Source organism: Myxine glutinosa, chromosome 1, assembly GCF_964187855.1.
Source record: "Myxine glutinosa chromosome 1, kmMyxGlut1.1, whole genome shotgun sequence".
NCBI lineage: Eukaryota > Metazoa > Chordata > Myxini > Myxiniformes > Myxinidae > Myxine > Myxine glutinosa.
In genome coordinates this window covers 213,448,761-213,462,567 of record NC_136261.1, presented here as the reverse complement: position 1 = coordinate 213,462,567, position 13,807 = coordinate 213,448,761, and the positions used below count along the sequence as shown (strand labels likewise).

General features: G+C 43.3%; 1 protein-coding gene across 1 annotated transcript in view; it reads left to right on the top strand.

Moving 5' to 3' along the window:
• Positions 1-13,807, top strand: part of LOC137416790 (sodium channel protein type 4 subunit alpha-like) — a 170,623-nt gene that overhangs the window by 79,738 nt on the left and 77,078 nt on the right. Inside the window, exon 10 of the mRNA XM_078783297.1 lies at positions 7,730-7,948. Within this exon, the coding sequence (XP_078639423.1) occupies positions 7,730-7,948 (219 nt within the window). The remainder of the gene's footprint in view (positions 1-7,729; positions 7,949-13,807) is intronic.

The following is a 13,807-nucleotide window of genomic DNA, read 5'->3' as shown; positions in this document are numbered from 1 at the left end:
GCACCCTAATATATATATTATACATAACATAATTTCAAAACACCCCTGGTCTCAAGTGTGCCTCACTGACCGGGTCCTCAGTTGTGGTCCTCAGCATCATCCCGTTTCGGCCCTTCGACCTCGATACGGTTAGCTAAGGTGGGCCAGCAGGGGCACATACACCTCCGCTTGCAGCAGCTACACCCGGATGCGTACATACCCCCACCCCCAGCAAGTGAGAACACTACAACAACAACAACAACAACAACAACAAAAGACTACAGCAGACAACAAAAGACAACAACAAAAGTTGTAGAAGACTACAACAACAAAACCGCCTCCATTCCCAGAATCCACAGCCCCTCACCCACTCACTCATACACCAAAAAAAAACCACACCTATCCAACCGACCACCTACCCTTACAACATTCCCCACTCGAACAAAAACACATTCATGCAAAACCACACCCACTCCTGCAACACACACACACACACACGCACACACACACACACACACACCATTCACACATCTCCATTTCTCTTCCATGCTCAGTCACTACCCCTGTAAGCTGAAATGAACCACCACCCACAACCTCAACCTACACAGCTCGACGTGCCTCCATAAATTTCCTCCATATCCAAAGTGAGCCTTTAAGGTAACCTGGACCACTCTGTCACACATTCTGCTTCTTTCTGTCCCACACACTCCAAGCCAAGCAAGAAATGCAGAAAAGGAATTGCCAATATACGCTCTACAGTCTACACCCCACCTCAAATGGCTGACGTGAAACTCGTCAACCCTTCTCCCGGCACTCTGCCTCCAGCTCACTGTACTTTCCTCTTTTCATCTCGTGCACTTTTTTCTTCTTTTTTTTTTGTATACTGAATCCGCACTTCCTCCATGTTCTCTTCCCAAGGTACAGACAATTCCCTGAAGACGACCTGTCTTGTTACAACTGCCCAGATGACAGTCAGGATGCAACCTTGTCACACAGATCTCCTCTGGGAATACCAATTGTGGCTTTAGGTCTGCCACCACCTGCCAATCACAACCATTTTTACAGCCCTCTTGCTTTCTACCTCTTTCCACCTCTTACCACTTGGCCCTCTGCCAAACAACACCTCTCTCCCATCGGTCTCCTTCTCCACTCTTCTCTTCTCTTCTCTTCTCTTCTCTTCTCTTCTCTTCTCTTCTCTTCTCTTCTCTCTCTCTCTCTCTCTCTCCACCTCTTATTGCACCATCTGCACTACCACCACCAGCACCTGATCATGCCGCCACTTGTATCTTCCTGCTGCCGTTCCCAAAACCGTTCCCAAACCTCCACACAAAGAACTTCTCTCCTCCTGCAACAACCCGCACAATCTCAAGTTTACTGGTGACGGAAGCACATCATACGTTGCCCGCAACAGGAAACTCAACAATATCGGCTCCATCCTCCAAATCTCTTGCCACTTCAATGTCCTCACCCGCATACCTTCCCACCTAGTCCAAGCACCTTGCTGTGCCTGTCTGACTGCTTTCACATATCTCCCCTCCTCCACCTTTCTTCTCACCTCCCTCTCAACCATCCTCCTCCTCTCTTTCACACATGCCTTTATTTTATATATACAAGCAACGGTACCCGCCCTACGGACGGGGCTTCAATTGGGAAGCCCAAATAAAAAGGCAAAATATCAGAAATTTAAGGCTTTTTATATTTTAAGCGATTCATATAAACATCCGTTGAATCATATCACACGCAAATCATCAAAATCTAAACAGTACATGGTGCCCATTTTGAAAAAAGATTGAATTCTGCAAAATGGAAGTGGCCGCGACACATCTTTCTCAGTCGCATGTTTATGTGTGAAGAGTGCGTGCCGAATCTGTAACACGGAAGTGGCCGATACACCTGTTTCTTAGTCGCTTTGCACACGCTGCCATGTTACTTCGGAAGAATTCTGCATGGAGGAGTGGGCAAAAATTTCTTCGAGTCGATGTCATGATATTTGTTATATTATATCACCTTTATCTATCAATATTGTTGAAATGAAGATCAAATAGCTGTATGTTGAAAAAGTCAAAACTTTACATGGGGTGTACTTACTTTTTCACGTGACTGTATATATATATATTTAAGAGATGTTTCTGTGTGAAACCGTTTTTTGATTTTTATACAATTCCTTCCTTACCCCTGGGCCAACTGGCCCGAAATTTGCTCCAACACATTATTGGAGCACGCACGAGGCCATCGTCACAATAAACAGTTGCAATTATTTATTAAATCGATGTTAAAACAAGAAATAACGGCACTTGGGTAAATCTGCAGGGAGATGGACACAGCTTGGCTTAGGTATTGACAATTCGCAAGTGAATTTTTTGTCGTGAATTGAACAATTGCATTTAATTATTTATGTTCTGTAGCAATTAATAAACAAGGGTTCCCCACTCACCATGGGACTACACTGACTCTAAGTCATCAGATGCTCCCATACGACTTCAAACAAGGAAATGAGGCCATTTGGCTCATCATGAGTTGCACTCCCGAGTTGATTTTTACAACAGCTCCAAACATCAATCTTCTTGATATTTTGCTGATGTCTAAATAACCCGATCTTGATCAGGTGACCTAACTTGTGCGTTATATACACATGTTCACCCACGGCCACTCTGTCTCAGTGTGTTGCCTTCTCCCCTCTGTCATCTCACTCTTCCATGAGCATAAACTTTGTATAGACAAATATCCTATTTACGTGTAACTTAATCACCCTGTGATATTGAGCTATTTGCATGATGGAGAATCAGTAGGATTGGAGGACGCATGCTATATATCTTTATTATAATAGAGCAAAAGTATATGGTGATGTCGTTATTTTTATATGCGACGAAAACGTCTGCTTTTTCTTCAAATAAAATTAACACCCTCTTAATTAACCCTCTTAATTACGTTTAGACTGCTGAGACCCCTCAGACCGTTGACGACCCGTTAATTCTCCCAAGACCCTTAAGACCACCAAGACCCCTGAATACCCAAAATACCCTTAAAGACCCAAAATACCCTTGAAGGCCCAGAGGCTCAAAAAGACCCTGAAGACCCAAAATACCCTTAAAGGCCCCGAGGCTCAAAAATACCCTGAAGACCCAAATGGCCACGGACACCCAAAACACCCCAAAAATCCAAAAGACCCCAAAGACCCAAAATACCCCGATAACCCAAAACACCCCGAATACCCAAAAGACCCAAAATACTCCAAAGACCCAAAACACTCTGACGACCCAAAACACCCCAAAGACCCAAAAGACCCCAAAGACCCAAAACACCCCGAAGACCCGGAAGACCCAAAAAGACCCAAAGACCCTTAAAGATCCAGAGGAACCAAAAGACCCTTCAGACCAAAAATCCCCTGAAGACACCAATGACCCAAAAGACACCGAAGACCCAAAAGACCCCAAAGACCCAAAAGACCCAAAGCCCCAAAATACCCCAAAGACCCAAAACACCCCAAAGACCCAAAACACCCCAAAGACCCAAAACACCCCAAAGACCCAAAACACCCCAAAGACCCAAAACACCCCAAAGACCCCAAAGACCCAAAACACACTGAAGCCCCTAAATACCCTCAAAAGACCCTTTTGACCCAAAATACCCTTAAATACCCCGAATAAACAAAATACCCCAAAGACTCTTATGACTCTCTTTCATAAGAGACTCTTTCCCAGAGGAAATAAAATACCCTTAAGACCCAAAAGCCACTGAAGACGCCGAAGACCCAAAATACCCCGAAGAGCCAAAAGACCCAAATACCCAAAATACCCTTAAAGGCCCAGAAGATCCAAAAGATCCAAAAGACCCTGAAGACCCAAAACACCATGAAGACACAAAAGACACCAAAATTGTCAAATATGCCTATCCCTCTGAAACGATGTGTGCTGAGGTGTGCCGAGTCACGCTAGTTATTATAATAGAGCAAACGTATATGGTTATGTATGTATGTTTATATGCGACCAAAACGTCTTCTACTTCTTCAATTAAAATTAGCACCAAAAAGACAGTCCGTGAACTCTTAATTACGTTGAGACTGCTGAGACCCCTCAGACTTTTGATGACCCTTTAAGTCCCCCAATACCCTGAGGACCACCAATACCCCTGAAGACCCAAAATACCCTTAAATACCCTGAAGACTGAAAATACCCCGAAGACCCAAAAGCCCATGAAGGTCCAAAAGACCCTGAAGATCCCGAAGATCCAACACAACCCAAAGACCCAAAACACCCTGAAGACACAAAGACCCGAAGACCCAAAATACCCCCAACGACCCAAAACACCCCCTGAAGACCCAAAATATCCCAAAGACCCAAAACACCCCGAAGACCCAAAAGACCCGGAAGACCCCAAAGACCCTCAAGACCCAAAACGCCGTGAAGACCACAAAGACCCTGAAGACCCAAAATACCATGAAGACCCCAAAGACCCAAAACACCCCAAAGACTCAAAATACATTTGAAGGTCAAGAGGATCCAAAATACCCTGAAGACCAAAATGGCTTCGAAGACCCAAAAGACCCTGAAGACCCAAAACACCCCGAAGACACCGAGGACCCAAAACACCCCGAAGACCCAAAATATTCTTAAAGACTCAGAGGAACCAAAAGACCATTAAACCTAAAACACCCTGAAGACCACAAAGACCCAATACACCCCAAATACCCAAAATACCCTTAAAGGCCCAGAGGATCCAAAAGACTCTGAAGACCCAAATGGCCCTGAAGATCCAAAATACCCCGAAGACCCAAAATACCCCGAAGACCCAAAACACCCCAAATACCCAAAACACCCTGAAGACCCAAAAGACCCCAACAACCCAAAAAGACCCCAAAGACCAAAAATACCCAGAATACCCAAAAGACCCCGAAGGCCAAAAAGACCCTTAAATACCCCCCAAAGAACCAAAATACTCCAAAGACCTTTAAATATGCAGAGGAACCATAAAACCCTTAAGACCCAAAAGCCCCTGAAGACCCCAAACACCCCAAAATACCCTTAAAGGCCCAGAGGATCCAAAAGACCCTGAAGACCCAAATGGCCCTGAAGATCCAAAACACCAAGAAGACCCCAATGACCCTGAAGACCCAAAACACCCCAAAATGCCCTTAAAGGCCCAGCAGATCCAAAAGACCCTGAAAACCCAAATGGCCCTGAAGACCCAAAACATCATGAAGAGCCAAAACACCCAAAATACCCTGAAGACCTCAAAGACACCGAAATGGTCAAATATGCCAATCCCTCTGATACGACGTGTGGTGAGACGCGCAAGCGCGCCGAGTCACGCTAGTTACTATAATTTAAGAGTTAATCACCATTCCTCTTTTCTGTTTGTTATTTTTCGCACCTGTTAGAAAACAAATTAGGACTAAAGTTACAGTCGATAATATACTGTTGCATGTGTAGGACACAGGGTAGTTAGAAAACTGCAAACAAGTTTAAAGCCTTAGAATGGACCTAGTGGTTGCGTATAATACTTCATTTTCACCTGTAACAAGGACTTTATGTTTTAGCAGAGTTATACTGTTTTTGTATGCCATTGGAAGGCATTATTAACTCCGCCACCGAAGGTGGGCAGAGGTTGTTTTCACCCCTGACAGTCAGTCTGTCTGTTTCTCTGTCTGTTTGTTACTTGCAAAATCGAAGATTTTTCAAGTATATTGGTCGGTTGCGTTTGTTATTCTCTGTTTGTCTGTCTGTTTGTCACCGGCCTACAGGTCACAATTCTAAACCGATCGTCACGAAACTTCACCAAGTTGTGTAGGTCGTCCCAATTGAGAAGTCTATTTATTTTGAGGTCAAAGGTCAAAGGTCACCTGGAGGTCAAATTTCTAAAATCGCCATTTAAAATCCGATTGACTTGAAAATTGAACAGCATTTGCATATTGTCACTAAATTGGGAAATGAACTATTTTTGAGGTCAAAAGGTCAAAGGTCAACTCAAGGGAAAAAATTCAAAATCATCCATTTTCATCTGAAAAACCTTCAATTTTCAACTGATTGACTTGAAAATAGAACATTTGCATATTGCCTCACTGAATTGGGAAACGTACTATTTTTGAGGTCAAAAGATCAAAGGTCAACTCAAGGTCAAACTTCCAAAATAATCAATTTTCATGTGAAAAAAATCATCAATTTTCATCTGATTGACTTGAAAATCTAACAGCATTTGCACAGTGCCTCACTGAATTGGTAAACCAACTCTTTTTGAGGACAAAAGGTCAAAGGTCAACTCTAGGTCAAACTTCTAAAATAATCAATTTTCATCGAAAAATCATCACTTTTCATCCTATAGACCCGAGCTTTGATTAAGATCGTCAATTTTGGTCTTGATGAAATGGACAATTTGCTGGATCAATTGCAACCTTTTTTCTGGGGGGGGGGGGGGGTGCATTTTGCAAGTATCGTGCATGACATGCATTTGTCTTGTTTGTTTGTTTGTTTGTGACCTGGATATCTCAAAAAGTTGTGGACGGATTCGGACAAGTCTTGGTGGACAGGTTCGACATGTGACACAGAATAATTGATTCGATTTTGGCAAAGATCCCGATGCGGATTTGCACCCCAGAATCTTTTAAGTGATTCTTCATCATTGAGTGATATTAGATTTGGTATGAAAATTCTTACTTAGTGTCTGTCAGTTGGGATGAAAGAAACCAGGTAATGTTTGTTTGGTGTAATGTCTTTCACTGTGCCATGATATGTGTAAACTATTCATGAATATTTTTGGGGGGTATTCCATCAGCATATGTCTGTCTGCTGATGGTTCGTGTGCCTAAATGGAATTGCAGACGGATGCCAAACAGTTCAATCTTGGTTTCATCAGACCACAGAATCTTGTTTCTCACAGTCTGAGAGTCCTTTAGGTGCTTTTTTGCAAACTCCAAGCGGGCTTTCCTGTGTCTTTCACTGATGAGAGGCTTCCGCCTGGCCACTCTGCCATGAAGCCCAGATCGTTGGAGTATTGCAGTGATCGTTGTCCTTCTGGAAGTTTCTCCCATCTCCACACAGGATCTCTGGAGCTCAGCCAGAGTGACCATCGGGTTCTTGGTCACCTCTCTTACCAAGGCCCTTCTCCCCCGATTGCTCAGTTTGGCCGGGCGGCCAGCTCTAGGAAGAGTCCTGGTTGTTCCAAACTTCTTCTATTTAAGAATTATGGAGGCCACTGTGCCCTTGGGAACCTTCGATGCAGCAGAGATTTTTTTGTAGGCTTCCCCAGATCTGTGCATCAACACAATCCTGTCTCTGAGCTCTGCAGGCAGTTCCTTGGACCTCATGGCTTGGTTTTTGCTCTGATATGCATTGTCAGCTGTGAGACCTTATATAGACAGGTGTGTGCCTTTCCAAATCATGTCCAATCAATTGAATTTACCACAGGTGGACTCCATTTAAGGTGTAGAAACATGTCAAAGATGATCAAGAGAAATGGGAGGCACCTGAGCAAAATTTCAAGTGTCATAGCAAAGGGTATGAATACTTATGTCAATGTGATATTTCAGTTTTTTCTTTTTAATAAATTTGCAAAACTTTCTAAAATCCTGTTTTCTCTTTGTCATTATGGGGTATTGGGTGTAGATTGATGAGGGAAAAAATGAATTTAAACGATTTCAGCATAAGGCTGCAACATAAAATGTGAAAAAAGTGAAGGGGTCTGAATACTTTCTGAATGCACTGTACCTTTGCTGAATATTATGATGCATTATAACTCCTCTCACAAATGTGTGCAGACCCTCAGGGCGGCAGGAAAGACCTACATGATATTCTTCGTGCTCGTCATTTTTGTGGGTTCTTTCTACCTCGTGAACTTGATATTGGCGGTGGTAGCAATGGCTTATGATGAGCAAAATGCTTTAACTCTCCAAGAAGCAAAGAAGCAGGAAAAGGAATATGAGGAAATGCTGCAGCAACTTCATGAGCATCAGAAAAATATCGCCATGGCCAAACAGGTCTACTATGACTCATTTTATATTTCATTTGCCATTGATTCTATATTTTTACATTCATTTGTTGTGCTGATTGCTCATGACTTAGCACAGAACATGTACTGAGCCCTGTTGTGATGTGAAGCAAAGGCACAGTATACCACGGGATAAATCCATGATATTAAAATACTCCATCATAACATTATCTCATGTATAAAGGCAGATTCTGTTACATAATTTTCAGCACCGGCAGAGTGTGGGGGGGGGGGGAGGGGGGCAGGGGGGGCAATCCACTCACATTAATTTTTTCTGTAGTTTACAATTAAGATAAACCCCCCACACACCCCCCCCCCCCCCCCCCCCCTCCCACCCCCAAATAGAGAAGTCAAATTACGTCAATGGATTTTCAGCTATTTATATTTATACACATTCTTGTATTCCTTTATCACCTTGTCATAAAGCAGATGTACATACATGAGGTCTGACTTAAGATGCATTTTTACACTTTACGTCCGGCTAGTTCCTCGCATTGTGCAGTTGCTTTTTCTACTACAAATTTATTTTGTGCTCACTTGTGTATAGTTATAGAGGGTGTGCCATTTATCAAGCAGTGTGTGTGTCCTTCCACATTACTCCAATACCATTTTCTGTTGCATTATGACTGTAATTTCTTCAAAAGCTGCTTGAATCCGCTCTTCTAGGTATTGAATGTTTGTGGGTTGAGTTGCATAAACCTTGCCCTTAAGAAAGCCCCACAAGAAGAAATCACATGTGCTCACTGGGGTTACCACATCCATGAATGGCTCAACGAGACCTTTCCCGACCGGTGGATGGGTCGTGGTTCACCACATATGCCCTGGCTCCCTTGTTCGCCAGACCTCACCCCATTCAATTTCTTATTGTGGGGCTTTCTTAAGGGCAAGGTTTATGCAACTCAACTAGTTTATCGTCTATCTGAGGGATGGCACACATTGATGAATCACCCTGCCTGTGAAACACCAGGATGGCAGTTTATAGCTGGGTTGAGATTTGAACCCAGGTTAGACAGCTTAAAGTGTGTGCGCATACCTCTCGGCCATCCTGCCGTGGTGTGGGGAATCAATGATTTGTAGCCACTGAAATAATTTTTTAATTCTCTCTTGAACTCGTAGTTCACTTGTCCCATTGCTTTACTCATTCTAATCATCGAATTTATTTTGCCTTCATAAATCTGGGGATGTCCCCATGAAGAACCGAGCCATGGTTGCAATGCCCACAGCTCATGCTGCGGGAGTGTTGGCCTGCTTAATTATTTTCATTGCCAAATGAAGTTACCCTTTGGGCCCATTACTTAATATTTTCTTCACTCAATATAATTCTCGGAAGCATTCTAAATGTTAAAGTTTATGCTTTGGCAATTTCACATTTTCTTGTGAAATTTTCTTGTTTCTCCATGTAAATATGGAGAAGGAGGGAGCACAGTCTTGTTTAAAGCTTATTATTTCTAGTTATAAGATAGTTATAAGATATATGCATAGTTGTAAGAATTGGTAATTTCTTTAAATTTTCAGATTTCACTCAAGATTTCGACAGTTATTTAGTCCACCAGCTCCGATTGTCACATCTGAAGACAGATTTTGATTATATACATTAATTAGTCCATGAGAGGTCATCGTGGGAAATCGCCAAGTCATTTTTGAATAGGCCAAAACAAAATTGCGGCTTAAGACCCCAGCAAGATGACAGTGGGCTGACCAAGAATAAGCCCGTTTTTTTTTTTCATGATGAGATGAGTTAATTATCTTCAAAAGGGGCATTTTAAATTAACCCAAACACCCTAGGCCAAATTTAGGAAAGGCGTTTAAGAGTTATATGTGTGTAGAATTGCTAATCGTGTGATGATCACCCGTTCAAAGTTAATCGCCAATCGCCGAAGAGTGTTTATGTAATGCAGGATCAAAACCTAATCACAAGTTTTTAAATAACAAATAAACTTTTACAAGTCGGCGAGGGACTGTTTAAGAGTGCGTTTAGGAGTGGTTGAATTAGCTCAAGAGGAGGAAAAGGAATAGGGCAGTTTGCTGACATGCAGACAACTTTGACGATAGATGCAATGAAAAGGTATGACAATATCAAATTTGTCCGGAGTTACAGGCTCTCAAAGGAATTGTTTCGCTGGCTGCTGAATCTTGTGCAATATGACCTGGATCTACCTACGATGAGGAGCAATGCGCTGAATCCCCTCCAACAATTGTCTGTGGCACTGTGAGTCTATGCAAGTGCATAATGTCAATTGGATTTTGGAGATATGTACGGTGTTTCACAGGCTAATTGGCTCTTTATACGAACACAACTAAATGGCTCCCTTCGTAAATGTAGACTTGTGATTACCTGTGCACATACAATGATGTCTTTGTCAGTGTTTAAGGGTTAGGCATGTGCTAGCAAGATACTCGCTAAACACCTTTCATAAATTCAGCCCCCAGTTTTCATCCATGCACTCCCTTGGAGTTCTCTTAGTATGCATGCAAAGTTTTGGAACGCTAGGTTCGTGGTTTTAGAAATATGGAGGACACACACACACACACACACACACACACACACACACACACACACACACACACACACACACACACACACACACACACACACACACACACACACTTTTATTATTATACAGACTTGGCATTTAATATGGAATATATATTTTTCTTGACTTGGGTTTACTTTCTGAACTCAATATATCAATCTGGTGAGTTTCTTTTTTCGCTTCGGTGATTTCTTTATTAAAAGAACCATGTCACTGATTGTCTGTCGCAGCAAGAAGTCAATAACAGGATTATATCACAGGTGGCATGACAAAATGTATGGACAGGTACATTTGACGATTGGCTACACAATCGGGTATATAAGGGTTGTTGCGTTCTGTATTCGTGGAAAACAACTGCTGCACGTCTACAAAAGTTATTGCCGCTTCCTCTGGAGATGGTCCGTCAACACAACAATGCTGTTTGTCATGGAGTGGTGGGTTTACGAAATTCCGGCATGAAACAGCGTGCTATTGCTCGGCAGTATGGCATCACTCAAGGTCAGGTGTCAAAGATCCTGAAACGAAATGCTCAGATGGGTGTCCCTACTCCAATACCGAGGCCAGGACGTCGCCGCAGCACCACAGGGAGGGATGATCGCCAGCTGCACCGGTTAGTCCGCAATGGCCGTTCCAAGTCATCTAATCGACTTAGGGCTGAGTGGCAGCAACTGACAAATGTGCCTGTATCCAGAAGGTGAGTCAACCAACGACTGCTTCAAGCAGGCTATCGTGCCAGGCGTCCCCTGAGAAAGGCACGCCTGACCAGACAACACTGTCAGCGCTGATTGCAGTGGGCCAGAGAGCACCGTCAATGGTAGCCAGGACACTGGAATCATGTGATCTTCAGTGACGAGTCTAGATTTCTGGTCTATCATAAAGATGGCCACGTCCGAGTGTGCAGACAAGTGCATGAAGCCTACAACGAAGATTGTATAGTGCCAAGAGTCCAAGCTGGAGGTGGTGGGGTCACCGTTTGGGCTGCTTTTCATGCAGGTGGCAAAACTGACCTGGTTGTTCTGAATGGAAACCTGAACCAGTTCAAGTACAGGGCCATTCTGGAAGAAACATTGCTTCCATTTGCTCGTGCAGCCTTTCAAGGAAACTTTGTCTCCGAAGATGACAATGCACGGCCTCATTGTGCTCGCATGATCCAACACTTTCTTGCTGACCATGGTGTAGAGCATATGGAGTTGCCTGCCATGTCCCCGGATATGAATCCGATAGAGAACTTGTGGGCAGATTTAACGTGTCAAATCGACAACTTGGACCAGCAGCTTACCTCTGTGCGTGAATTGCAGCAGGCTATTGTCACTGCATGGCAAGCGATTCCTGTCCAAACCTTGGCAAATCTCATGAACAGCATGCCTCAACGTGTACGTGCTCTCCTGAATGCTGGTGGGGGTTACACGAAGTACTGAACTGTAATTTTACTGTCCGTAATCCCAGTCGTAATTTAACTTTTGTTTTTGGTTTAAAAAAATTGGCTAATGTGCAAAATCTAGAAATACTTCTGGAAAACGTACAGAAGTTTAACACAGTACTGTCCATGAATTGAGTTCGATATCAGTTTCCATCACTTTCAAGGATCAATTTATTTGCTTCGAAATGTCAAATGTGGTTTTTCTTTCTTTTAAAGGTCACATTGACAAAACCTAGAATAATTTCAACATAATTCCAATGAACTTTTGGTTCTAAGTCATCTTGAAAAGTAAGTTCACCCCCACAAAAAAAATATTCCATATTAAATGCCAAGTCTGTAGATTAGCCAAGGCACCCGACGTTGCCGGACAATGCTGGGTATCTCCTCCCACCCCTTCCCCTTCCCAGCTTCCCTCTAGATTCCCACCCCCACTCCCTTCCCTCATTCCACCCAAACCTCGACCTCCTCCCACACAAACCCCTCACTCCAGCCTTCCATCCCACCCCTGAAACCACCATCTAGATGGTTGTCCTCATCTCCATGTAATGAATCTAAGGTGTGTTCAGTTACCAAGTTTCTTGTGGAGCGCTCCCCAAATGGCTTAAGCACTCAAGCAAGCAAACACTCCATTCTTAACTGTTGATAAGGAACGGCTGGCTTGGAAAGAGCCAGCAAGCTGCTTGGTAACTGAACATATCCCTGGACATCTCAATAGCATACAGTATAAATTCCAGCCTCACCGTCCACGTATTTGCAGTCTGCGATTTTGTGTATCTGCGCTTACCTTTTAATTTTAGATACACTTTCTCTTCCTCCACGCCGATACTCCTGTGTGCCCAGGGAAAAGGTGAACCCCACACACCTTAAACTCGTTCGGTTTTCATAATATTTTAAACACTTTCTATTTTTGGATAACAGTATTTTCCTTAATTTAACATTGTGTCAAATTATAATACGGTATTCTACCGTATAGCCAAAAAATATATAATTTTTTTGCAAACTTACAATCTGCGTCTTCCAATGTCCTCACCACACCACGGAAGAAGTGAACCCCTCCCACCTTAAACTTGGTCAGTTTTCTCTTTTTTAAGACTTTAAATTTTAAACACTTTTATTGAGGACGCATCAGAACAAAAGGAACAGTATAAAGGAAGAAAATAAGCTTTCTGAAGAAAAAGAAGGGTGATAGAACATGGTGAAGAAGAAGAAGAAAATAACCCGTGTTCATTTTCATCATTCTGTTGCATCGAAGATTCCTATTGAGGACCACCGGTGGCACATGCAACATCTGCCAGGCAGCTCCACCACAACAAAACCCATTATGGAAGAATGCACGGTCCTGTCTTCACTAAGAATGAATGAATTAATGATCGTTTTTTTTAAGGCCATTTTTCCCTGCTAGAGCAGGGGTTAGCCTTGCGGGCCCCATGACAATCATGGTGCCCTGTTTGAGGCAATGTTTTTATGGCCGGATGCCCTTCCTGACGCCAACCCTTGGTTGCCTCTTACGATGCGCAGGGATACGGTGTACCTATTCTAAATCGGGGTACACACCGTGATCATTCATCCCAACAAGCTGGTACTCAATTTGCCGACCTCGGAAGGATGACAGGCTGAGTCAACCCCCCTGGCGTTAATTCAGCGATCGACCGGGATTCAAACCCAGGATCCAAGGGTCCCAAGCCGGCACCCTAACCGCTAAGCCAACACTAGGCTAAGCCAACAGGCCAGGCTAGGCCAACACCTGTCTTCACTAAGACAAGATCAAATCATAATAGCCGGCGAAGCCGGTGTTGTCAATAAACGAGTACGTATTATGTCGAAAACCTGATTATGCCTTGGCTTGAGAATTCCGAAGCGCAATGGAGGCCGCCATCTTGCGGATGCGGAAGTA